The sequence below is a fragment of the Enhydra lutris genome, unplaced genomic scaffold, assembly GCF_002288905.1.
Source record: "Enhydra lutris kenyoni isolate GAN:26980312 unplaced genomic scaffold, ASM228890v2 scaffoldscaffold26, whole genome shotgun sequence".
In the NCBI taxonomy this organism is placed as follows: domain Eukaryota; kingdom Metazoa; phylum Chordata; class Mammalia; order Carnivora; family Mustelidae; genus Enhydra; species Enhydra lutris.
Window position 1 is genome coordinate 17513316 of NW_019154110.1, and position 27494 is coordinate 17540809.

At 39.5% G+C, this 27494-nt stretch overlaps 3 protein-coding genes across 6 annotated transcripts in view; 1 reads left to right on the top strand and 2 right to left on the bottom strand.

Moving 5' to 3' along the window:
- LOC111151294 (syntaxin binding protein 4) overlaps nucleotides 1-7148 on the bottom strand; it is a 157371-nt gene extending 150223 nt beyond the window's left edge. Inside the window, exon 1 of the mRNA XM_022509183.1 lies at nucleotides 7058-7148. The gene's annotated coding sequence lies outside the window, so the exon portion shown is untranslated. The remainder of the gene's footprint in view (nucleotides 1-7057) is intronic.
- An 8-nt stretch (nucleotides 7149-7156) lies between these two features.
- Nucleotides 7157-15373, top strand: LOC111151297 (cytochrome c oxidase assembly protein COX11, mitochondrial). 2 transcript variants are annotated; one of them, XM_022509189.1, is made up of 4 exons: nucleotides 7157-7580; nucleotides 10962-11117; nucleotides 12966-13090; nucleotides 15325-15373. In XM_022509189.1, exons 1-4 carry the CDS (start codon nucleotides 7197-7199, stop codon nucleotides 15371-15373), a joined length of 714 nt encoding a protein of 237 aa, XP_022364897.1. In that variant the 5' UTR covers nucleotides 7157-7196. The 2 variants fall into 2 exon arrangements, with proteins under 2 accessions (XP_022364897.1, XP_022364896.1); XM_022509188.1 differs by lacking the exon at nucleotides 15325-15373 and adding an exon at nucleotides 13739-14050 and having other exon boundaries at nucleotides 7164-7580; nucleotides 12966-13091.
- The window catches only part of LOC111151296 (target of myb1 like 1 membrane trafficking protein), a 60055-nt gene continuing 47284 nt past the window's right edge, over nucleotides 14724-27494 (bottom strand). For all 3 annotated transcript variants that reach the window (XM_022509185.1, XM_022509187.1, XM_022509186.1), the window contains 5 exons: nucleotides 22360-22411; nucleotides 20322-20424; nucleotides 19787-19868; nucleotides 16189-16253; nucleotides 14724-15404 (listed from right to left, as the gene is read on the bottom strand). In XM_022509185.1, coding sequence (XP_022364893.1) covers nucleotides 16190-16253; nucleotides 19787-19868; nucleotides 20322-20424; nucleotides 22360-22411 — 301 coding nt within the window. In that variant the 3' untranslated portion in view covers nucleotides 14724-15404; nucleotide 16189. The remainder of the gene's footprint in view (nucleotides 15405-16188; nucleotides 16254-19786; nucleotides 19869-20321; nucleotides 20425-22359; nucleotides 22412-27494) is intronic.

A 27494-nucleotide genomic window follows, 5' to 3' on the forward strand; every position in this document is an offset into this window, starting at 1 on the left:
TTCCCTTATTGATAGATACTTAAATTGTTTCACATTTTTTGCTATTATAAACATGCTGTAATGAAACCCTATATATAGATCATATTGAATGTGCACAAATTTATCTGTATGACAAATTCACAAAAACAGATTATCAGCATTTACACACACTTGATATTTTGATTGAAATTGCCAAACTGCCCCCAATCATCAAATGTCCTAATTTACCATCCCTCCAATAATAGTGCCTGATACTCCCAATTCTCACCCACATGGTTTATTACATAATTACTGGATTTTTTTTTTTTGACAATCTTATTGATAAAAGCGGGATCTTAAGATCCTAAGTCTGATGGGGCTGAACATCTGTTTTTATGTTTTAAGAACCATTTATATTTATACTTTCCTCATTTAATTTCTAGGTATTTTAATCTTTTTGTTGTTTATTTAATGCCTTAACATTTATTATTTACTTCAAGGTATCTAACAAATTGCGTAGTTAAGGAACTCTAATGCCATTTAGTTGTTTTTCTAAAGTGAAAATGAACCAGAAGTAAAGGGAAGAAACACAAGGTGTGGCAACAAAGAAGGACAGAAATGTGGACTTACTACTAAACCCAAACAATCCCTTCATCATCATCATTATCATCATCATCATCACCACCACCACCACCACCACCCTAGGCATGGAGCCTGCTTAAGAGTCTCTCTCTTCCTCTGCCCCTCTCCCACTGTCTCTTTCCCCCCTCTCTTGGAGGATGGATGGAAGGAAGGAAGGAAGGGAGGAAGGAAGGAAATTCTTTCTGGTTCTGTCTCCTTTAATGTCATTTTCCTTTTATGTCATTTTCTTCTTTTATCTCCATTTGCTAAATAAAGTATCAGCAAATTTTGCAAGGTGAAAGAGAAAATAACATAGATCTGGTATTTACCAGAGAAAACTGGCTATGTCCTTTAAATAATTTCTCATAACTATTCCTTTGTAAGCAAACTGGCAAGCAGTAAAAATAAATAAAAGACACTTTTTCCCTGCTATAGTTTAGAAAGAAGTAAGTCTTATAGAAAAGAACTCACAGTACCAACGGTGTGTAATGTTAATTTCCTCCCTCATTAACCATTTCTAGAATTCTCTTTGCCAGTAGGTGGTTATATATACACAAGGGCATTGCATTAGGAAGAGCAGTAGTTTAGAAGTTAAGATATCCAGATTTGAGTTCTATTTCTGCCGTCCACTGCCGACCAAGGGACTCATTAAATGACTCTGCTCCCCAGTTTCTCTATATGTAGAATGACAAGATCATTCATAAAGTGATCTTTAAAGGTTCTCCTTTGGTTCTATGAATTAAAAATCTGGTTCCTGGCTTACTAAACTACAAGCCCCTCAATATTTTTTCAGGGGAGGACTTTCTTTTTAAAATGTGCATGCACCTCTAAGACCAGTCTTATCCGTGAATGGGATAGGGCAGCTGGCAGTCAGGTCATTTGGAAGGAATTGGAGGGAAGGAAAAAAAAAAAGGAGTTGGATAGTAAAATTTTACATTAAGGTAATTTCAAGAGAGGAGGAGGGAATGATGGTGCTGGTTATCTAATAAATGATTCGTTTGGATTTTGGGACAGATAAATTGGAAATGCTTAGTATATATAGATTAACTGGCATTACTATTAAACAATTGAATAGTTCTTATAAAGTTAGACCTATAGATTCAGCATTAGACTTGAAGAGACAAAACAAAGTGTTTAGAAACTGTGGCAAACTGTCCTATACCTTATCACAGCAGAGATTCTTTGAGATAGTGTTACTATGTAAATAATTCCAGGGCTATATAATCAGGAACAGCTTCCTTTCCTGGGCTAGACTTAACTGATCTTTGAAAAATTTCATGAAAGTGGGGCACCTGGGCAGCTCAGTGGGTTGGGCCTCTGCCTTCAGCTTGGGTCATGGTCTCGGGGTCCTGGGGTTGAGCCCCGCATTGGGCTCTCTGCTCGGCACGGAGCCTGCTTCCCCCTCTCTCTCTGCCTGCCTCTCTGCCTGCTGTGATCTCTCTCTGTGTGTCAAATAAATAAATAAAATCTTTTTTAAAAATTACATGAAAGTTTTAGAAAATCAAGATATAAAAGATCAATCAAAGGCTTATTTTACTATCTCCTTTATTTTGTAGCCAAAGATAATATTCCTACTGCTAATGAACTTTTTTTCTTCCAAGAATCTAAGCAAAAAACAAAACAAAACAAAACAAAAAACTAAGCAGTTCAGGAATGCTGCTCATTTGCCCTGGGGGTGGACACATAGCAACAGCCCGTAACACACCCACAGCCCTGTGGGAAACACTGGAAAACTGCTTGAAAGGAGGAGTCCTAATCTCAGGGGATCTTCATCAGAGCAAGAGCTCACTGCTCTCGGAAGTTTCCCTACACTAGCGACGGCCTTCTGCTTGCTTTCACTGGTGCAGTCGTCCCCCAAACATTTTACTCAGTACAACCATGTGCACTATGCTGAGTGCTTGTGATAGTACCAGAGAAGGTCCCTGCTCTTATGGCATCTATATTCTAGTGTAGAGAGAAAAAATACTAAAAAAGGAAACAACAAAACAAGCTGGATTTCTGATACACAAATGTGACCGGACAGAGAAGGGCTGATTTAGATTGGGTAGTGGTGTCCAGCTGAGATCCAAATGATAGGTCAGCCAGGAGAAAAACTGAGGAACAAAGTGTTCCAGGTAGAGAAAAGGTCTCAAGGAAGCAAAATAGGTTTGGGGTGTTTATAGAAAGTGCGTGTGAAAGAAGAAAGAAAGAAAGAAGTGTGGCTGGAACATGGTGAATGTGGGGAGAGAGAAATAGTAGATAAAATTCAGGAAGCAGGCAGGGTCTAACCAACCTAGGGTCTTATGGGCCACGGTAAGGAGCCTGGATTTTGTTTGATGTTATTTCATATACCCTGACTATTCTCAGGACACCTGAGTTTGCCTTTTGCCTTATCTCTTACCTTTCACTTCCTGAGATTCAGCTCTCTGCTTTTGCATTTTCCCTAGTTTTCTGCTTCTGCCTTTAACTCTGCTTATCTCAGGAAGGCTGACATGGCTTTATCCTGAATTATGTTCAAATCTCATTCCGGGGGTGCCTGGGTGGCTCAGAGGGTTAAAGCCTCTGCCTTTGTCTCAGGGTCCTGGGATTGAGCCCCGCATTGGGCTCTCTGCTCAGCGGGGAGACTACTTCCCCCCCATCTCTGTCTCTGACTGCCTCTCCGCCTAGTTGTGATCTCTGTCTGTCAAATAAAGAAATAAAATCTTTTATAAAAAAATAAAATAAAAAATTTTAAAATGTCATTCCCTCTATTTGGGGCAAAGGGCCCTTTTTTTTTTTTTTTCCAAAGATTTTATTTATTTATCTGACAGAGATCACAGGTAGGCAGAGAGGCAGGCAGAGAGAGAGGAGGAAGCAGGCTCCCCGGTGAGCAGAGAGCCCGATGCGGGGCTCGATCCCAGGACCCTGGGATCATGACCCGAGCCAAAGGCAGAGGCTTTAACCCACTGAGCCACCCAGGCGCCCCACAAAGAGCCCTTTTAAAAGGAGGCTCTTATGTGACTGCACAGGTCACCTATCCACAAAGCTGGCCCTCATCTTAATAAATATTTATTTTTTTAAATGCCTTCTATGGATGGATGATTTCTACTCTCATTTCACCTGGTCTATCAAATTTATAAACTTTTCCAAGATCTTTTAAATAGAGTAGCTCCTCAAACATGTAGCTTAAAGGAAGCTGCCAGGAAGTAAGAAACTAGGATATCAAGACTTACTGAGACAACTTCGTGATGTCATTACAATCACTAAAAACTGTGATGATCCAGCTTATTCTCAAACAAACTATAAATCACTTGTTCTTACTACTTATTGAGATGTATAATTCTTCCTCTTATAGGTATAAGGAGATTATTATATAGAAGCCGAATAAGAATTGTTAGTACTTTTGGAATAACTGCTAGGTGGTTCACATTGCCAAGTGGATCTAGCTTTATTACGCAAATAGCTAAGAAATGGAGCTATGTGACTAACACATTAAGATTTAACTAGAAATTTCCTTAGTTTATAATACGCATTAAAAATACTAAAAATGTAATTACAAACCACATTTTTAACATGATACATCTTTATAATCTTTAAGTTTTCATAAAGCCTGAGAACCAGTAATCAGATAAGAAAATGTGTGACTATCAGGGGGCTTGGGTGGCTCAGCCAGTAAGAGACTGCCTTCCGCTCAGGTCATAATTCTGGAGTCTCAGGATGGAGTCCTGAAGGAGTTGAATGGGGCATGGAGCTTCAGCTTAGCAGGGAAACTGCTTCTCCCCCTACCATCCCCATCTTGTGCTTTCTCACTCACTCTCTCTCACATAAATAAATAAAACCTTTAAAAATATATTTAAAAAAAGAAGAAGAAAATGCGTGACTATCAAATGGTTTCTCTTTTTTTCCCCCCATTTTTTTCCCCTCTTTTCCCACCTTCACCCATTTTGCTCACCTCCAGCCCCCCAAATGGTTTGTATAACAACCAATTTTACCTATTATGTAAAACTGGACACGATCATAGCTAACTAGGAAGGGTTCACAATGTTTAGTTACTTACTGCTAAAGAATGATATAAATTAAAGGCGCCAAGTCTGAAATGTCAGTCCAGCCTCTGATATTTTAAGTCTGTAATCAACATCTCTACCTGCAGAACAGGGTTGTACTAACCTTGCCCTGAGGTGCTCCTATTCCATTCACAGTAGAACTCATTACTTAGCATTAGTTATCATAATGATTTATGCAATATCACAAGCATACTCAGACTCAAGAGAATTATAGCTAATACCATTTTACTGCTATCAAGATGACCTTGGAAAGGAATAGTTTCATTTGTAATTACAAAACAACATAACAGATGCCAAGACAAAGACACTATTACCGATACATTTATACCGATACCTGATGCTACATGGAAGGGGTGCCTGGAGGAAAAAAAATGGTTAAGGGAATGTATTGTTGGTTTCAATGACATTAATGTTTGCATCAGGTCTGAGACTATGCTGTTAAGAAACTCAATATATGACAGGTCTTGTCCTGAAAAAGCTGACAATCTGGTATAAGAACTAAGGTAAGTACAGATGAAAAGATTTTCAAACATAAAACAATACAAATAAGTCTGCAGAATCATAGCATCTTGGTTTTTGTGCCACAGCAGGAACGAGTCAGAAGATACCTGCATCTTAGTGGCTTTGTAATTTTCTGGCCCTGTGACTACAAGTTAATCAATTACTCATACTCACTCAAGGTGACCACCATTACTCACCTCAACTGCCTCCTAACTGCTCTATTTCCATTTTTACCCCCTCCCTTTAATGGGTTCTCCACAGCATAACCAAGGTCTTTAAAAAAAAAAAAAAAAGTGTGCATCAGGGGCACCTGGGTGGTCCAGTGGGTTAAAGCCTCTGCCTTCAGCTCAGTTCATGATCCCAGGGTCCTGGGATCGAGCCCCACCTCGGGCTCTTTGCTCAGCAGGAGCCTGCTTCCCCTCCTTCTCTCTCTGCCCGCCTCTGCCTGCTTGTGATCTCTGTCTGTCAAATAAATAAATAAATAAAAATCTTTTAAAAAAATGTGAATCAGATCATATCACTTGTATGCTTCAACCTAAACTCTGTAGTACCTTCCTATTACTTTTAGAATAAAATTCAAACCCTTGGACATGGCTTAAAAGGCTCTGTATTATCTGGCCCCTAATAATACCTTTTTGACCTTATTTCCTACTACTTTCCTCCAAGCTCACTATGCTAGGAACACAGTGGCCTCATTTGCTCTTCAGTGCTATCTAGCTCTTACTTGCCTCTGGGCCTCTGCACGGCTTGGAACTGTCATTGTGCAGGTAGGTTCCTTATCATGATTCAGGACTAGGCTCAAATGTCACATTTTCAGAAAGACTTCACTACCCCTTCTCATTATTATTCTCAATCACACTATCCTCTTCTATTGTCTCACTGTACTGATTGTTATCTGAAATTCCCTCATTTATATATCTGTTACTTGATTATCTCCAGAGTCCCCCAGGAGGAAGTACACTTCAGAAGAGAAGTGATCGTGTTTGCCTTTCTCTGTGCTGTAGTCCCAGCAGCTTGAGCAAGGTCTAGGCCATAGAAAAGTGCAATAAATAGTTTCCTTTTTATTAAATTAATGTTATTTATATATGTCTCAGGTTGAGTCTCCTCATCCATAAAAAAGGGGATATTATACCTGCACCACTCATTAGAATAGAGTCTAACATTTACTAAATTTTTACTATCTCAAGGAGAGTGAAAAATCACTTTATATGCATATTCTCATAGTATTATGATTTCCATTTTACTAATAAGGCCGCCACTTCTTACAGAGGTAAAATAACTGGCCTAAGGACACAAGGTGATAGTGGGACGCGGGCATGACCCCAGAGCTGAACCTCAGAATGTGGGCTTTCTCCACTCTTTGATAGTTTCTAGAAGGATGTTTCCTTCCATTACAGCAAAACAGGCTGTGCCGTCTGCTCCCCTGAGGTCCTACTTTGTCCTGTGCATCAAGCTTAGAAAGGTATTAAATCTCCCATAGGGTTCTTTCCCAAGATGAATATCCCCATTTCTTTCAATCCTTCCTTAAATTATCTTCATGCCTTGGTCATTCTCCTCTGGACAAACTCGTTTGACAACGTCTCTCTGCTCCAGAACTGGTTATTTTAACTGAACAAATGGTTAAGGGGCATCAGCGACGAGGCAGCCTATTCCTAGCGGCTGAGAAAATGCAGATGTGCGAGTGTAGTTGTGCGCTGTGGTGAACACAGGCAGGCTTCCTGGAGGAGGTGATCCCTGAGCTCAAGTCCAGGGCAGTAAGCAGCGGTAGGAAGCTGAGGGCCGCTAGGTCGAGACAAAAGATGGTGCAGTGAGTTTAAGAAGACCTGGGACACAAGCTCAAAGGATGATGTGTTTGCACCCCGTGGAGCGCATGGCGTTTCCCTAAAAGTAACTTTGAAAAGCACTGGAGGGAAGCAAAGTGGGAGGAACAGTCATGGAGCAAAACGCGAATTTACCCGTAATCTGGTAACCCGGCCTCCGTAGCCCGACTGCCAGCGCCACCACCTGAGGAGTCCTGTAGCCAGAGCAGCGGCAAGCTCCTCCCAGTTGTCGCGAGACTGGCCAGGCATCGCGAGATCTGTCTTCTCGTCTCCGATGCCAGGAGCTCTCGGCGCTATGGGAGGACTCTGGCGTGGGGCATGGAGGCGCGTTACCTTCTGTGGCTGGCGCTGGAGTCACCCTGGGTCCCCGACCAAAGTTGCCGAGAGCGCAGAGCCGTTTCTCAGGCCGGGAAGGAGTGGGACAGGAAGTGCTGAGAGGGGGCTGAGGCGGCTTGGGACATGGAGGCGCCCGAACCCGGGCCCAGACCTGGCCCTGCAGCCGCCATGGCGGCCGAAGAGCACGAACCCTTTCACGCGCGCGCAGGAGGAGGACTGGCGGCGTCGGAACAAGACGGTCCTCACGTACGTGGCCGCCGCCGCCGTGGGCATGCTGGGGGCGTCCTACGCCGCCGTGCCCCTTTATCGGCTCTATTGCCAGGTAGGGGGCGGTGCTGCCTCCTGGGCGGTGTCATGGGCGGGAGGTGCGGGCCAGGTCCCTAGGTAGCGATCGCTCCTCCGTGTCGTGTGGAAGGGCCTGAAGTTGGCTACCAGAGGGGAAACAGGCTTTAAAAAGTACTCCCCCCCCCCAAAAAAAAAGTACTTTCCCAGGCTTACCAGAAGAAGTTAGTGGTAAAACTACAAGTAGAACCCAAGCCCCTATAGCAGTCGTGCTTATCCCGACCACACTGGAGTGGAATTCCCTATCTCTGAGCTACACTACTGAAAACGTCCGCAGCCTATACTTTGCTCTCCACCAGTCTGCCTTACCCTTTAGCTGCTCACACACGTGTTCTTTTATAAGATGTGAGTTACATGAGTACATTGCTTCTGTGAACCATATATGGTTTATGTGCGATGGTTAACCCTGGAAGTGGGAGTATGCTTGTCAGTCGGGCTTAAGCTGGAAGTACTTTTAATCCCTACAAAGGCATGAGTCGGGCGTTTGGGGCTTCCCTCCACTGTTGATACATAAGTGTAATCTGCTTACCCAGGGCCCCCTTTTAGATCAGAAACCCTAATTCAGTTCGTCAGGTGTGGTCCCCCAGAGAACCAGCGTCCCATCACCTGGGAGCTTGAGTGCACATTACCAAGTCAAGCTCCAGAGCCACCGAATCAGAAACTCTGCGAGAGGGGCGCGGCAATCTGTGCTTTAAATAAGTCGCCTAGCTGTGTTTGATGCAGACTAGTATTTGAGAACCATAAACAAAGGCAAACTTTACGTATTTCACATATATTTTCCTTAAGAATTAAGGAAGTAATTAATAGTTTGCTGTTTTGGCTAGGCATTAGGTTCACTAGTGGAGTTTCTTTAATAAATATGTTTTGGGGCTCCCTCACCCCAGAGATTCTGATTAGGTCTGGGAAGGGGCCAGGAATTTCTGTTTAAGAAACATAAGTGAGAGCTACATTCATGTCATTCACTAAGTGTTTGATAGTGGTTCTCCCAACTTTGTTGTGAGGGGGGGGTTCATCTGGAGAGCTTTTAAAAATCCCGACACCCAGGTCACATCCCTAACCATTTAAATCAGAATGTCTCCCAGAGGGAGTCGGGCATTTGTAACTCTTTAAAGATTCCTCAGGTGATCCCAGTGTGTAGCAAAGTTTGGGAATCACTGGTTAACCAGTGCCGGTATTGTTAATGCCTCGCTTACTTCTCTTCTCCTTTTGGACACGAACATGCTATTTTCCATAATGACTAAAACAGCAAAAATCCAAAGGACTTTTCAGTCTCCAAATATTAGTATTCATGGGGTATGCAGTAGCTTAATTTGGGAGGATGAGTATAGAATGTGAATTAGTTTTAATCAGAGGGCAATCTGGACCTAGCATGGATCCCCAAACTAGCAGTTAGTTAAATCATAAAACTGAATCCAAAATAGCAAGTATAAATCTCCACAAACCATGAGGGGAGAAGGGGGTCAGTTTTATTTTCAGGGAATATTTAGTAACATCTGAAGACATTTTTGGTTGTCATAACTTGGGAGGTGAGCAGGGAAGGTGCTACTGATGTCCTAGTGCGTAGAGGCTATGGATGCTGCTGAACGTTCAATACTGCACAGGACAAACACTTCCCCCGCCTCCCCCACCAAAAAAACCCAGAAAAACCCAAATAATTATCCAACCTGAAATGCCCTTAGTGCCAAAGTTGAGAAACCCCCGGTTTCACACTTAAGTGAATGACAGTATTTTGTACATGTGTGTGCAGATGCAGAGCAGGATAGTAAAAATTGTAATTTGTAATTCTAAACTTAAATCAAGTTGGACGTTACACGGTGACATTTCCAAAAGAGCCTCTTTTTTACTTTTGGAGTCACAGAACTTTAGAGCCAAAAATAAGGAATTATATAAAGTTTAATACAGTGACCACACATTTTATGAATGTGGAAAATATAGCCCCCCAGAGGCGCCTGGGTGGCTCAGTGGGTGAAAGCCTCTGCCTTTGGCTCCGGTCATGATCGCAGGGTCCTGGGATCGAGCCCCACATCGGGCTCTCTGCTCAGTGGGGAGCCTGCTTTCCCCCCTCTCTCTCTGCCTGCCTGTCTGCCTACTTGTGCTCTCTGTCAAATAAATAAATAAATCTTTAAAAAAAAAAAGAAAGAAAAAGAAAATATAGCCCCCCAAAGTAAGATTTATTCAGTTCTTAGAGCTGGTTAGTAGCAGAACTAGACTAGAGCCCAGGACATATTTTCATTGCCCTTTTCTGTTCTTATTTAATTATCAAATTTGCAAATTTGAAGAATCTATATGCAAAGACTGTCTGTCAGAATACATTAAGGAATCTTTATTCAAGTGACTCAAATTCTTCAGGAGTTACGTCTTAAAACTTAAGCACTATAGCTCTCATGGGCAGAAGAATTTACTTATTAAACAGGATAAAGGCTTACCCTAGCAGCTTTTAGGTTTATAATGTAATTCAATAATGTTGCAGGGCAGTTGAGTGCAGTTAGTTGACTTGTGTAATACATGGAAGATAGTAATACTACATTTTGCTGGGAGTCTTCCCCTAGCCTCAAATTTGGTATTTTTTTCCTAGTATAGTAACAGATTAATTATCCGGAGACCAGAATTCTGGCAACCTCAAGCATCAGAAGAATGATGACCCTGGAAGTAAGGATTTTTCTTTTTAAACATCTCTGATGATAAGGAGATAATTAATGGCAATGAAGATAGGCAAGAAATGTCAGACACAGATTATTCTGTTGTCTTGTGATTTATTCAGTTGCCAAAGGGATCAGTTTTTCTGATTAACCAATGATATTTACAAAAGCTATACTATACAAAGTACAGAAAAAAATTACAAAAACATTTACCAACATGGAAAAATACTTAGGATGCTTGAGAAAAGCGGAATACAGAAGTGAAACTACAAACTAATCTATGCTATTAAAATCATGATAGGGAAAAGGATCAGATAGGACTATGGATAATGGAATTAGTTTCATTGAAATGATAGGGCCGTGGGTAATTTTTACTTCTGTTAATGACTAGTAGTGTATATGAAACAGTAGCAATACATAGAAATATGTTTACTGGAAAGTTAAGCTAAAATTCTGAGCTATATATTATCACTGGGGAGTCTGCTTTCTCTCAAATGACTCATTTTTTTTACTATGTCCAATAACCAAGTGACTCTAACAAATAGAGGCCCTTGACACCCCAAAGGTGGTCAAGCCATTGACACATTCATAGGAAGTGGCCAGTGACAGTATATAAACTGGGCTAAATTGTTTTTAAAATTTGTTTTTATCCAATAAACCATCACCTGAAAGTATTATTTGACATATTACCCTGTAATATTCTTAATATCTTTAATACCTAGACTACTGGTCTTGGAGGATCAGCAGTAGCAGGTCATGCATCAGACCAGATTGAAAACATGGTGCCTGTTAAGGATCGAATTATTAAAGTCACCTTTAATGCAGATGTGCATGCAAGTCTCCAGTGGAATTTTAGACCGCAGCAAACAGAAATATATGTAAGTGACTATAAGTAGTTATTAAAAGATTATTTTTTTCGTTGTAAAAATTATCATCACTTAAACTGTTTAACAATTTAGGGAACACTCCTGTAAACTTAATCTCAAAATACTAAGACTACATTAATGTAATTGTTTTATTCTCACAGACTACTTTTGACAGTCCCCTATACCTAAGGTAACAGTATATTGTATGATACTGTAGTAAAAGTCTGTTTGGAATGATGGAAAATGTCATTTGTTCTTATTAAGAGTCATATTAAGAATTCATTCTCTTGGGCGCCTGGGTGGCTCAGTGGGTTAAGCCACTGCCTTCGGCTCAGGTCATGATCTCAGGATCCTGGGATCGAGTCCCGCATCGGGCTTTCTGCTCAGCAGGAAGCCTGCTTCCCTCCCTCTTTCTGCCTGCCTCTCTACTTGTGATCTCTCTCTGTCAAATAAATAAATAAAATCTTAAAAAAAAAAAAAAAAAAAAAAAAAGAATTCACTCTCTTATGCTATGTGGTTAACTTTCCCTCAGGTATAGATAAGGGGGAAAGGTTGAAAATCATTGATTACTATGAAAAGCAGTTTACTGATTTATATCAAAAATATGCCTGTATCAAAAAAATTGAGAAGCTTTGAAGTAATCATATTAAATAGTCGTGTTCTACTTCAGAAAAGCTATACCTTAAAAGTTTCCTAAAATCTTGACTAACTGGAATCCTAGAGGATTTAATTGAAATTATTTCATGAACTGAGGAATAGCCAGAAATGCTTCATTGTGACCCTTACTGGAAAACCTTTATAAATATTGGTGTCTCCCCAGGTTAGTAAACATTACTGAATCTCTTCAATGATTGAAGGTTTTATAGGTTATGATTTTTAGTATTCTAATTGTTTAAGATATTAGTGGCTGAATTGGTATAAATGACAGAGAATCTTTTGGAAATCTGTTTTTTTAAAGCCTTGCAAGTTTTAAAAATGTGTTCACTCACAAAGAGTATTCATGCTTTTTGGTTAAATAAAAGTTCTATTCAGTCAGTTTTATTTTGGTTATAAGTTTAATTTGCTCTAGTTGGTAACCTCTTAAAAAGAATGTCAGTCAGGGTGTTTGGTATCAGTGTTAAGAAATCAGGTTTGGTGGCGCCTGGGTGGCTCAGCGGGTTAAAGCCTCTGCCTTCGCTCAGGTCATGATCCCAGGGACCTGGGATCGAGCCCCACATCAGGCTCTCTGCTCAGCGGGGAGCCTGCTTCCTCCTCTCTCTGCCTGCCTCTCTGCCTACTTGTGATCTCTGTCAAATAAATAAATAAAATCTTTAAAAAAAAAAAAATCAGGGGCTCCTGGGTGGCTCAGTGGGTTAAAGCCTCTGCCTTTGGCTCAGGTCATGATCTCGGGGTCCTGGGATCGAGCCCCACATTGGGCTCTCTGCTCAGCAGGGAGCCTGTTTCCTCCTCTCTCTCTGCCTGCCTCTCTGCCTGCTTGTGATCTGTCAAATAAATTAAAAAAAAAATAATCAAATCAGGTTTGGGCTGTGATAGGCTTGGCTGTCCTTGAACATTTTAAGTAATTTAATTTGCAGATTATTACTTGAAGACCTGAGATATACAAAAGGACAATGCACAATTAATAATGAATAGGAAACTGGTTCCACTGACATATGCAAGTAAAAATTGAAAACCAGATATTAAAAAAAAAAAAAGATATTCATGGGTAGTATTCACAATTTATTTTGCTGATCCTAAGTATTAGTTTAGATAAAGTATTGTGGTCTGATGGATAGGAAAAATAATATGACTAATTTAATATAAGGGAAAGGAGGAGCTGTGAGATTTGAAATATTGATGATGTGTATTTCCTTAAAACAGGTAGTGCCAGGAGAGACTGCACTGGCGTTTTATAAAGCTAAGAATCCTACAGACAAACCAGTAATTGGAATTTCTACATACAATGTTGTACCATTTGAAGCTGGACAGTATTTCAATAAAATACAGGTACAGCTTATATATGCAAACTTTAGTATTAAACTTACTGCAGCGTTTAGTAGAAACTGATTTCCGAAAATTCTTTTCTTCTAAACATTAAACTTTTTTCCCATTGCTTAAACAGGTATGCAGAGGTTGAGATGAACCAAATTTTAATTTCTTTAAAATTAGAAGAGGAACAGGGTGCCTGGGTGGCTCAGTCAGTTAAGTGTTGGAGTCTTTGATTTTTGTTCAGGTCATGATCTCAGGGTCATGGGATCAAGCCTGGCACTGGTCTCTGTGCTCAGCTGGGAGTCTGCTCCAGATTCTTTCTCCCACTCCCCATCTGCCCCCCACCCCCACCAATTTTGTTGAGTCTCAGTATTTTTTTTTTTGAAATTTTTAAGATTTTATTTATGAGTGAGAGAGCATGTGTGCATGCTCAAAAGTCGAGGGGAGGGGCAGAGGGAGAAGTAGACTCCCCGCTGAGCAGGGGGAGCCCATTGAGTCTCAATTTAAAGCAAAAATCAAAGATACTGTCATTTTGTCTCAGAACTTAGATAATATTTAGTTATTTTTCTTATAATATTCAATTTTATGCTCACTAAAGCCAAGAAATGGACCATTATTAATATTTCTATTCTAAAAGAAATTAAATATCTTTCTATAACTTCTAGTGCTTCTGTTTTGAGGAACAAAGGCTTAATCCACAAGAAGAAGTAGATATGCCAGTGTTTTTCTACATTGATCCTGAATTTGCTGAAGATCCAAGAATGGTGAATGTTGATCTCATCACTCTTTCCTACACTTTCTTTGAAGCAAAGGAGGGACAGCAGTTGCCGGTTCCAGGCTATAATTGAAGTTAGCACCTAAGTCCTGCTTCAGATTTGTGATTTTTGAAAAATCATGTATCTACTCTTCTCAGGGGAGAAATATCCTACAGTAATGTGAAGCTATTTTAAATATTATTTAATGCTGTTTTTTTTTTTCTCAACTAATTTAACCTACTTAAAATTGAACGGTTTCTATCATAAGGAATCCACATGCCTATTTGAATGTATGACTGTTCAAAGCCATAGAGTAATATAAGTAATACTAAAAGTAATATTGGTAAGTAATAATAAGAGAAACTCCTGTTTCTTAAATATGTAGGCATGGACTTGATGGTTCAGATTAATTCTATTTGCTCCCCTTACAGATTATTAGCCCTTCATACTTGTAACAGTGAATATTTTTGTTATTCCCAGGGTTATCTGTTTTAGGCTCCAGGTCTTCTGCCCATTTTTATTATTTCTAAAATAGTCGGGTTACTACTTTTTTCTTTTATTGTGAATAGTTACTACTTTAAAAGCTCACAATGGAAGAAGAATCACTGAGCCCTAACAGCTTGCCTAGAGGTAACATACTGACTTCAGATTTGACTGTTTTTCCTTTAGGCCCTAGGGCTATTTTATATTCTGAAATTTTGGCATCATGAATTGAAATAAAATGCACAAATATATTAACTAGGATTCTAGCATTTCCTTTGATAGTTCAAGTCCCTGAATGTTAAAATATAAATGTGGAATTGTGAAGACTCATACCAGAAGTTCTATGAACAAACTCTGTTTAAAAAAAAAAGATGTATTAATTGTTTTAATAGGAATCTGTCATTGTAATTTATGACATAAATGAATGCACAATTTATTCTAAATATTTTCTAGTAGTGTTTGTTCCAGATAGAAGTATTACAGTTAAAGGGGGAGAAAAAAGATCATCTAGTATTACAAAGAATTGTATTTAAAGGCAACTTTAATGAAGAGTCCAGTGACCTCTTCAAGGTATCTGAAATATGAACTACAATCATGAAGGCTTTTACAAGTTATAATTCTAAACAAGTATTATTTATAAAAAGTACAAATTGACTTTTACATTCAACTTAGTTAAATGAAGGCACTCAATAGTCTTCATAATTATTTTGTAATAAAATAATCTTCATCTACTCTTATCACAGCTGTGTGAGGATTTCTTTTCTAAAAGTAGGAAGCCCGATGAAACCTAAGGTGCTGTCGTTAAACTAGTTGGCCTCAGTACAATGGATTTTTCTTCTGCTGAAGTTTTAACTGAATATATGTTACAACCAAGTTCTTTTGAGATAAAGTTTAAACTGTGGTCTGGAAGCATAAATATTCCTGTGGAATTGTTACTCTTCTGTGAAGCTTCATTACTGCAGAGGAGAAATGTTCCACTAAGCTTCTGATGTGCTGGTAGGTCTTATCTTCTGGGCCTCAAAGTTTCACAGGGCCTACCTTTTAGAGAATTGGCACCTTTAATGTAGTTAGTGAGCTGGTCATCCGCCTTCCCCTAGAATAGAAAGAATATAGCCACCCTTCATCCTTTCCTTTTCTTTCCCCATTCCTACACAACGAGAGAGTCACAATCTAATGCAGAAAGGTGGGCATGTACTAGTTCAATGGGGGTAGGTGTGAGGGGAATAAATAAGGTTAATGGGTTACTGATGGCCATGCATTCATTAGTAAATAAAATAGGATGACTGATATAACAAATAGGAAGAATCCAGACCTATCTGGATGAGCAATGAGTGGGTTTCACCAGTTAGTAGATATTAACTGTATGTAAAAAAATAAATGTCTATTTCAGTGCTTAAGAAGTTTCTATTGAGGGACGCCTGGGTGGCTCAGTTGGTTAAGCGGCTGCCTTCGGCTCAGGTCATGATCCCAGCGTCCTGGGATCGAGTCCCACATCGGGCTCCTTGCTCAGGGGGGAGCCTGCTTCTCCCTCTGCCTCTGCCTGCCACTCTGTCTGCCTGTGCTCATGCTCTCTCTCTAACAAATAAATAAAATCTTTAAAAAAAAAGTTTCTGTTGATCATTATTTTTGTTAGCATTAATATTTCTGTACCATAAACCAACTTCTACATTTCAAAGGTTCATTATTTTTAGCTAACAAGCTCACAAAAATTGTATTTCATTATAATTTGAGTGATTAGGAGAAACTTTTGTACTAAGATTTCACTCAAAGCGTCAGACTCAAATGGCCTTTATAAAAAGTAAATACTGAAAACAAAGTGGCAATTACACTGGAATTCTATAGCATGGGGAATATATGTTGTATAAGTTGAAGTCTACCTCAGCATTCACTATGACTTTGAGCTCCTTTCTGCTGATGAACATCAATTTCTTCATAAACAGCTCTGAAACAAACAAACCATCATGGCAAAAGGGTTATTATATTTCAAAGTACTATTTTGGCTTTTAACTACCAACACCTTAACTAAAAATCTGCCATTTTAGGTATTCAGACTGTATCAGTGAATAAAAACAGATCTCTGCCCTTGAAGCTTACATTATATTATAGCTTTCTTAGAGCCTAATATAATTCCCATGCATCTTACAAATATGTATCTCATATAACCAATTCATTTTAGTTGTGACTCAATGAAAAATGTGGCTCAAATTTGGACAGTTTGCTCTCTGCTTTACCCCCCCCCAAAAAAAACCCCAAAAAACAAAAAACAAAACAACAACAAAAAAAACCCAAAAAACAAAAAAATCAGTTTTTCCAGGTTTCAAAGCATTTAAAAATACTAACATTCTATCTTCTTAACCTATGTTATTACAGTCGAAACTCCTGAGCCCCCTTCAACTTATAAGTGTCATCTCTATAACCTCATTTATAGTAATTTTTCATGGCATCGTTCAGTTCTTCATATCTGTCTTACATAGGCCTATACCTAAGAAAACATCTAAACCTACAAATACAACATTGATACAGTATAGTAAAACATGGCTGGGGAAAGAAAATCTTTTAAAAAAATCATAGCACTGTGAAGCCATGTTCATCAACGTTATGAGGACCCAAGAGGGTCCAGAAATTTTAATGTATTTCCACAAAGCTATTTCAACTTCTTTCACTCCTCACATCTCTGGTCCCCCTCCTCTTACCACTCTTGGTCAGAAATCTCACTTAAAAGTAAATTAAATGCTGTGGTATGGAAACTTTCTCATCTCCCTATCACCATATCTTCAAGTCTTCATCTTCTTCACCTATACCACCATCTGTTTCTGGCTACACCTGGCTTCTCAAACATGTTACTCACTCAGTCTTCCCCCTTTTTGAACTTCTGGTCTCCCTATTAGATCCTACTGGACAGCATTTACAGATGCTCTATTGTCTCCTATTTTCTAAAATAAGGCAGTCCTCAATCCCATGTCTACTTGGAGTGATCATCTCAGTAACCTCTAGCTACCAAGCCATTGTCCACCATCCCTTCATATGGAAGTTTATAGTGGCATCTATAATGACCATCCCTACTTCCTCCCCTCTGTTAACACACTAAAATCTGGCTTCTGTCCGCATCAGTCTAGCAAAACAGCTTACACCAAGGATTTTCTTCTACTTAATTCATTAACTAGTTTTCAGTCATCATGTCCTCTTTGATGGTTCATCACAGTTTTGTACTCCCTCCTGGTTTCCAAATTGCTCTTCCACGTCGGCTAATAATAGGGTCCCTATTGTTCTCTTTGCTCTTGGCGTTAACTGTTCATTTCCTTGAATGTGCCCAAACTCTGTCTACTCACAGTCTTTGCACCTGTTGTTCCTAGGGCCTACAAAACTGATTCCCAAACTTGTCACCTGACTGATAACTGCAGGTCTCAACCTTATTGTCACTTCCTCAAGCTTTCTCTACCCCTCATTTAAATTAGTTCTACCTGTTAGAATCTTTCAAGTCACCATGTTCTTTCATACCATTAACATGATCTGTAAATATATGTTGCCCTGTTTTCTTTCCTTTCTTTTTTTTTTTTTTTTTTTTTTTTTGAGTATGTTCCATGGATACAGGACTTGAATTAATGACCCTGAGATCAAGCGTCAGACACTTAACTGACTGAGCCACCCAGGTTCCCTGATTTCTTCTTCCACGCTAGATTTAACCTCCACGAGGATGGGGAGGACGCCTCTCACTCAACATTATAAATTAAGCATCAGTCATTGTCCTTGGCATATAGTGTTCAAGCATTTGCCAGATGAATCATGTGCACATGTACGTATATAACTTCATAAATATTGTACTCATCCTACCAGAACAGAAATTCTTATCCTAGGGTTCATGGACAATTAGTGATGTGAAAATTCCACAACTTTTTCTACAAGGCTTTGTGGTTTTCCTTAGGGAGAATTTCCTAAGGTGAATTTTTAATGGAATGAAACACCCTACCCCTCAGAAAGTAAGAACCACAATGGTAGAGGATTCCAAAGCTCCACTTATCCAGCTTCTCTTCTCACTCTCTCAAATTTAATATCTGTTGCACTGCCATATCTACTTATAATTTCCTAATTAACTGGAATATAATAAACTGCACTTCCTCTTTGGATGGTATGTGATTCTGATTCCTTAAGCGACAAATATATTCAGTGATACTTTATCAACCAGAATGACTTAGAGAAATTTTGCAATCCTACATTAGGAAAAAAATATTTAATGAACTTCTAGGGGTGCCTAGATGGCTCAGTGGGTTAAAGCCTCTGCCTTCGGCTAAGGTCATCATCTCAGGGTCCTGGGATCGAGCCCCACATCAGGCTCTCTCCTCGGCAGGGAGCCTGCTTCCCCTTCTCTCTCTGCCTGCTGCTCTGCTTACTTGTGATTTCTCTCTGTCAAATAAATAAAAAAAAATCTTTAAAAAAAAAGTATTTAATGAACTTCTAAGTCTGTTAAAATTCATAAATTATTCCAAAATGGATCACTGCATTATTGGTTTAAAACCAGGGGTCAAACCCTCAAATGTTTAACACATGCCAGGCTGATGAAATAAATGGACGAAGCGGGCCAGTCGGGGCCTGATCAACTGTAGCACATACCTTGCCTTAATGAGGCAGCTACTACTCAGTCCTAATGTAGCGCTAGCATTTAAAAATGCAGGCCTTGCTTTGCCACAGTACCAAAAGAATCCACAAGACCAGATACATACATAAATATTTTTTACAATATCCCAGTTTTTAATTTTTTGTCAATTAATTTTTAAATGCACGGTTTAAATTCCACATAGGTCAAACAGAACACAGCTGTAAGGAAGATACTGCCTAAAGGCTGTCAGTTTCCTAACAATGGTTTCTATAAACGTGCTTTAATCCTTTTTAAGAATTCTAGGGGTAATCGTCAGTCAAAGTATTAAAGCTCTAATGAGCCTACTTACTGTTGCATAAATATTTATATACACTTGACCAACATATCATAAAATAACGCTCTAAGACCTTCAAGTTAAGAAGACACGTTTACACTAACTAATGCTTTATTAATCCGTTTTAAGTTGACATATAGAGTGAAGACTAAAAACAATTTTTTTTTCTGATTAGTAGTTAAAGAACAGTTAAAATAATCCATCAATGTGGTATTACTTATGTCACCAATTAGCGAATATAGTGCCCTTCTCAAGCTGGAGAGAACCTTTCTCCCAAGGCATCTATAAGGAACCCGTTAATGTACATGATGGTTCCAGTTATTTCTTAATGTGCAGCCCCAGCATTTTTATTTTTTAGTCATAAAGCCGAGCACAATAAAACCATTAAGAGCAACAGCCTCCATAAAACCTTGTAAGTCATTTTTAATAAGGTCATCAATTTCTGCTAAGACCTAGACAAAATTAAATGTAAAACCAAACCCTGTTAGCTCTGTTACCGAAAGGAACCAAGATGAAAAATATATTAATCATTTTGTAAATGACTTACTCTGTAGTGACAGCAGGAGCTAAGGGATCAAACTCCATTACCTCGTAGTAATTGGGTGGCTGGAGATCATTCTTTGTCAATGCTTTAGGCAAAAAACAAAAACAAAACACCCAACCAGTAAACACACATTGTATTTTTCAAGAACACATGCACAATTAATATTCTCTTTATGATTCAGACTTCAAACATTAGACCCTAAGAAACCCTGACAACCAGAAATAAATGCAAGTGGTATTCTAATGCTACTCCCACATGCAACAAATCTATATATAACAAAAGGTCTTCCAAACTTCAGCTAAAGATCCATTTACCTCAGCATTCCAAATACAACATTCAGCACAACACAAGCATTTTTATAATCTAATGTCGGTCATAATGGTATCTGCCATGCATTTACTTCCTGGAGCTTAAAAGGGCATATGAAGTCTTCATTTTTCCTCTCTATATACCTATTTCCAATCAGAAGTAAATCTCTGACAGACTCCTATATTCTCACCAGTTTTCTTTTTCAATGCAAATAATAGGTCTCAAGTACCTGGATGATTGCTGGGCAAGGAAGGCAATCTCTGGCTTGATAGTGTTGCTGGAATGTTCTGCAGACTAACTGGCTGTAGTACTGAATTTGAATATTCTGGAAACTGAAGAAAGCACAGCACAATGTTTAAATAAACATTCTACACTAAGCTTTTCTTTTGTTTGTTAGATTCCCAGGCTTCTAAGTGGCACTATTCCAAGAACCATATACTCTCAACTGGACAAGAATTAGAAATTACGAACTATTACTTTTTTAGATAATAACCATTTATAACACCTACTACTTTTCTCTCTGGTTCCATGCCCACTGTACCTCATTTCCCATACAAAATGTAAAATTAACATGTTGCTTTAAAAAAAATGTGTGGCTCAGTCTAGCTTTTGTTGTTTCCCATTGACTAAAAACTCTCACCCTCAAACAGGAAAATAAATCTTAACCCTACAGAAGGGCATAAGGTGATGACATCAAATCAGAAATAATAAAGTCTTAGAAATATCTTTCTTCTTACAAAGTCCTCATTCACTTCACAAATATATCCTGGGCACCTACTAGATGCCAGGCACTATAAATAAAATAGGCAAGTCCCTGTACCCTTGAAGCAGACAATCAACAAATGTAAACAAATGTCTGATAACAAGTACTCTTAAAAACAAACAAACAAACAAACAAACAAACAAACAAACCCAGCGTAACAGGGAGAATAAAGCCTGGGGTAGACGGGCTGGGCTACTGCTGTGATAGTAGTGGTCAGGGAATGCCTCACTGTCAGAGCCCTGACTGAGGTGGGTGCTGGGAGTACCGGAGGGGACACAAGGTCATCTCTGAGGCAGAGGAGACCAGTGTGGCTGGAGTAGAGTGAGCCAAGGAAGAGAGGTGAGGTTAGAGAGGTAATGGGAGAGGAGAGATCAGCATTTCAGGTTTTTACAGAGTAAAACAGAAGAGGAAAAATAGGTGGCTTTAGAGCAGTTAAGTAATACATGACTTTCCCCCCCCCTTCTCCTAAGACTGCTCTGGTTTGAGAATAGATTGTGTGATGAGGACGGGGGTGGAGAGGGAGGTGAAGACTAAGGCAGGGTAACCTGAGGAGGCCACTGCAATATCCATCTGATGGCCTGGACTGGGATGCAGAAGTGGAGGCAGTGAGAAGTGGCTAGAAAATAGGTATGCTGTGAAGGGAAAAGGTGAAAAGGTAGAGGTCATGCACTGTTTTCCAAGGTTTTGACTTAAGCAACTGAAAGAGTGGAGGGGTCCTTTACTGAGGTGGGGAAACCTGAAGGAAGAGCATGTGGAGAGCTAGGACTGGAAGAACACAAAAAGAGATAACTCGGAAGGCAGATTTGTGAGTTCTTAGAGAAGGGAGTTGTGAGTTCTTAGGGAAGGGGTTTGGGCTGGAGACACCAATTGTAAACTGTCAGAGTCCGAATGGTATTTTAAGATACGAGACTAAAAGACTGGAAGAACAAATGTGGAAAGAGAAGTCTGTAGCCTAAGCCCTGGGGTCTGCAACCCTGGAAGGCCAGTAGAGGAGTGGAGACCAGCAAAGGAGATAGAGAAGTGGAATTAAGAGAACAAAAGTGAGTGGTGTCTGAGAGGCACATGTGCAAAAAAGGAGGAAGTGAGTGATTCTGTCACCTGCCAATAAATCAGGTAAGATGAGCATCCAAAATTACAGTAGTAGATTAGTAATAATGGAGGTCACTGGAGACCATGAGAAGAGCTATACCAGCACACTGGGAGGAATGAGAGCCTGTATGAAACCCATCAAAAAGGATGGAAGGAAAGAAGAGGAGACAGCTACTATAAACACTAAAGGAATTTTGATCTGTAACCATTTTTCTAACAGAAGTAAGATTCAGCCTGCCTATTTTGAAAGGCCAAAAAGAAGATAAAGAGAGGTCCTAACAAGGACTGTATCAACAGGTTATAGAACATATAACACAACACTGAACAGAACGTGAGATTTAATGACCGGGAATTCCTCCTCAGCCATGATAATCTGCTGCCTGGGGTGCTGCCTGGGGAGGGTTTCAGTACTTACACTTTCATATGTAGGACTTGAGGTGATGTTTTGGCTGGTCCTTTGGGTAAACCTAGGAGAGTATGACAAGACAGCTTCATTACCCTACAGTGAGAGCACAAATGCAAAAAGATGACTTCCTATGAACAAAATCTAAAATAAACCTTCAGACTGCAATGAAATATTAATTTTATAAAACAACGGCCATCTGGTTTCAGTGCCCATCAGCTTTTGATGCCCAAATACCAAAGAGAATAAAGACAAAGCACTATCCCATGGCAGTGGTAGCCCCGAGATCCTGAAGTATACATAATATACTAGTGAGAACAAGTCGTCAGTTTTTCCATCAGAGAAGCTACCACCCTGTCATTTCCTGAAGGATGAGAAGCAATCCAGAGTAGAGGTTAGGAATGAGGTAGGAAGGGCCCTAGTTTAATGTAAGATAGCACACACACTTCGGCTTGTCTTTCCCACTGAGGGCAACTAAAAAACCTGAACTAAAAAACCTGGAAAGGATGCATGGGACAAATATTTGAGGGCTGATAAGTAAATAGTTTATAGGATAACTGGGAAAGTAGACTAGATTTTGAGTATCACCAAATCGTTGTGAATTTAACTCCCCCCCCCCCACCCCCCCGTCTTGTATACCTGAATGCAATGCAGCCTAAAACCCAAGACTGGGCAGTGAGAACAGCCAGTTCCAGGAGAAGCTCTTTTGTTCTCACTCAAGGAGCAGGAGACAGAAATCCTAATGCTCAGAGATAGTGTGGAAATTCCTTTTCCCCTTTTTTCTTATTCTGTTCTCTCATCCTCTAAACCTGAGGCAATCCCAAAGTGACTGAAGTGACAATAGAAGCAAGAGGGACCTGCAGAGGTTTATTCATCAGAAGGGACCCTTCTTCTCCAACAAGTGTAACTGTGATCCCAAAGACAACACAAACACTGTCTTGCTGTTTTTTTTTTTTTTCTTTTCTGTCCCACCACTTGGTCCCAGACACATGCAGAGTCAAGGAAATGCATCGCATATAACAGGGCAACTGAATCTCCAGCTTTCTGACTGGAGGAACAAAAAGGCAAATCCTAGAAAAGCAAAGCACCAGAGAAATAACAAAGAGGGGGGAATTCAGAAAAATCTTAAAGTTGTTTATGACATCCTGTGCTCACTCCGTGATCTGTGCCTCTGTGGATTTGATCCCAATCAGGATGCCAAAGATACTGAGAACTAAACACATAGCCATCCAGACCTCAGGGTGGCACACATGAGACAGATCAGAATAGCACAACAAAGCTTTGAAAACATAACTACTTTGGAACCAACTACCTCCATATTACCAAATCCAGCACAAAGGCAGTAGGCTAAAGCTGAAGCATGAACCCAAGGAGGTTGTTTGCCTTCTAAAATCAAAACAGCCCCATCCTCGACAGGATATAAATAAGAGGAAGTGTATCCTAACATTAAAAATGCCTAGGATACAATCCAAAATTACTAGGCATGTGAAAAACTGGAGAAATTTCAACAGGCAAAAGAAAAGGCAATCAACAGAAGTCGGTATCAAGAGGATACAGATGTTAAAATGATCTCAGATTTTAAAGCAGCTATTATACAAGTGCTTCAACAAGCAACTGTGAACACTCATGCAAAAGAGATGGAAAAATAGAAATTTGTTTCAAAGAAAAATAAGATATAAAGAAGAGCCAAATAGTAACTTTAGAATAAAAAATATAACTGAAGTTTTTAAAAAAACTTATAGAATGAGCTCCCTAGAAAAACGGGGATGACAGAGGAAACAAGCAGCAGAGAAATCCAAGATGGCAGAGGAGAACACCTTAGTTTTGTTGGGTCCTAGAAATGCAGTTAGATAGCTATCAAATCATTCTGAACACCTGTGAACTCAACCAACAATCTAAGAAAATAATAGCTGCAACTCTACAAATAGAAATGCAGTTAGATAGCTATCAAATCATTCTGAACACCTGTGAACTCAACCAACAATCTAAGAAAATAATAGCTGCAACTCTACAAATAGAAAAGAGACCACTTTCTGCAAGGTAGGAGGTGTACAGAAGTGCATCTGAGGTGATATATTGGAAGATAAACCATGGGGGGGGGGGCGCTTGGTAAGCTGGCTACCCAAAAGTGATAGAGCAGCAGAGCACAAAATCAGGACTTTTAGAAGTCTGCTCTGGTGAGGGACATCCCAGCCTGAAAGGCACTCAGGTGGCAAAGCAGGGCAGAATCTTAGGCAGGACAGTGTATGGTCTCAGAATCAAGGTGCTAAATGAAGAAGATATGTAGCCATGAATACTTTATTCAGCAAGGCTGTCATTCAGAATAGAAGGCGAGATAAAGAGCTTCCAAGACAAACAGAAATTGAAAGAATTTGTGATCACTAAACAGACCTGCAAGAAATATTAAAGAGGAGGGCACCTGGGTGGCTCAGTTGGTTAAGCATCTGCCTTTGGCTAGCATTGGGATCCTGGGGTCCTGGGCTCAAGTCCCACGTTGGGCACCCTGCTTAATGGGGAGTCTGCTTCTCTCTTCTGCCCCTTCTCCCTGCTCATGCTATCTCTCAAATAAATGAATAAAATCTTTTTTAAAAATCTAAAGAAATATAAAAGAGGATTCTTTAAGCAAAGAAAGGGCCCAAAAGTAACACAGACCAGAGACAATATAAAGAAACAGTGACTTTACAGGTAATATAATGGCACTAAATGTGTATCTTTTAATAGTTACTCAGTGTAAATGGGCTAAATGCCCCCAATCAAAATACAAAGGCTATCAGACTGATGAAAACACAAAACCCATTGATATGCTTTCTACAAGAGACTCGTTTTAGAACCAAAGACACCTTCAGATTGAAAGTGAGGGGGTAGAAAACAATTTATCATGCTAATGGACATCAAAAGAAAGCTGGGGTGGCAATCCTTATATCAGACAAATTAGACTTTAAACCAAAGACTATAATAAGAGATGAAGAAGGAAACTATATCATACTTAAAGAGTCTATCCAACCAGAAGATCTAACAATTGTAAATACTTATGCCCTTAACATGGGAGCAGCCCATTCTATAAACCAATTAATGACAAAACTAAAGAAACACATAATAAAATAATAGTAGGGGACTTTAACATCCCAATCACTGCAATGGATAGATCATCTAAACAGAGAACAACGAGAAGCAAGAGCTTTATTATTATTATTATTATTATTATTATTATTTTAACTTATTTTTTAAATTAACATATAGTGTATTATTTGTTTCAGGGATAGAGGTCTGTGATTCATCAGTCTTATACCCAGAGCTCATTACACCACATACGCTTCTCAATGTCCATCACCCATTTACCCCTTCCCTCCAACCCCCTCCCCTCCAGCAACCCTCAGTTTGTTTCCTATGATTAACAGTGTCTTATGGTTTGTCTCCCTCTCTGGTTTTGTCTTGAAACAAGAGCTTTAAATGACACACTGCACCAGATGGACTTCACATATATATTCAAAGCATTCCATGCTAAAGCAACATGATACACATTCCTCTTGAGTGGACATGGAATATTCTTTTTTTTTTTTTTTTTTAAAGATTTTATTTATTTATTTGACAGAGAGAGATCACAAGCAGGCAGAGAGGCAGGCAGAGAGAGAGGAGGAAGCAGGAGAGACCACTTTCTGCAAGGTAGGAGGTGTACAGAAGTGCATCTGAGGTGATATATTGGAAGATAAACCATGGGGGGGGGGGGCGCTTGGTAAGCTGGCTACCCAAAAGTGATAGAGCAGCAGAGCACAAAATCAGGACTTTTAGAAGTCTGCTCTGGTGAGGGACATCCCAGCCTGAAAGGCACTCAGGTGGCAAAGCAGGGCAGAATCTTAGGCAGGACAGTGTATGGTCTCAGAATCAAGGTGCTAAATGAAGAAGATATGTAGCCATGAATACTTTATTCAGCAAGGCTGTCATTCAGAATAGAAGGCGAGATAAAGAGCTTCCAAGACAAACAGAAATTGAAAGAATTTGTGATCACTAAACAGACCTGCAAGAAATATTAAAGAGGAGGGCACCTGGGTGGCTCAGTTGGTTAAGCATCTGCCTTTGGCTAGCATTGGGATCCTGGGGTCCTGGGCTCAAGTCCCACGTTGGGCACCCTGCTTAATGGGGAGTCTGCTTCTCTCTTCTGCCCCTTCTCCCTGCTCATGCTATCTCTCAAATAAATGAATAAAATCTTTTTTAAAAATCTAAAGAAATATAAAAGAGGATTCTTTAAGCAAAGAAAGGGCCCAAAAGTAACACAGACCAGAGACAATATAAAGAAACAGTGACTTTACAGGTAATATAATGGCACTAAATGTGTATCTTTTAATAGTTACTCAGTGTAAATGGGCTAAATGCCCCCAATCAAAATACAAAGGCTATCAGACTGATGAAAACACAAAACCCATTGATATGCTTTCTACAAGAGACTCGTTTTAGAACCAAAGACACCTTCAGATTGAAAGTGAGGGGGTAGAAAACAATTTATCATGCTAATGGACATCAAAAGAAAGCTGGGGTGGCAATCCTTATATCAGACAAATTAGACTTTAAACCAAAGACTATAATAAGAGATGAAGAAGGAAACTATATCATACTTAAAGAGTCTATCCAACCAGAAGATCTAACAATTGTAAATACTTATGCCCTTAACATGGGAGCAGCCCATTCTATAAACCAATTAATGACAAAACTAAAGAAACACATAATAAAATAATAGTAGGGGACTTTAACATCCCAATCACTGCAATGGATAGATCATCTAAACAGAGAACAACGAGAAGCAAGAGCTTTATTATTATTATTATTATTATTATTATTATTATTTTAACTTATTTTTTAAATTAACATATAGTGTATTATTTGTTTCAGGGATAGAGGTCTGTGATTCATCAGTCTTATACCCAGAGCTCATTACACCACATACGCTTCTCAATGTCCATCACCCATTTACCCCTTCCCTCCAACCCCCTCCCCTCCAGCAACCCTCAGTTTGTTTCCTATGATTAACAGTGTCTTATGGTTTGTCTCCCTCTCTGGTTTTGTCTTGAAACAAGAGCTTTAAATGACACACTGCACCAGATGGACTTCACATATATATTCAAAGCATTCCATGCTAAAGCAACATGATACAC

Bases quoted from the DNA above. Each gene is read 5' to 3' on its own strand.
- LOC111151297 (XM_022509188.1), top strand. From the start codon at position 7,197: ATGCCAGGAGCTCTCGGCGCTATGGGAGGACTCTGGCGTGGGGCATGG. The intron at 11,118-12,965 runs GTAAGTGACTAT...TCCTTAAAACAG, and splicing joins CGCAGCAAACAGAAATATAT to GTAGTGCCAGGAGAGACTGC. The intron at 13,092-13,738 runs GTACAGCTTATA...TATAACTTCTAG, and splicing joins AGTATTTCAATAAAATACAG to TGCTTCTGTTTTGAGGAACA.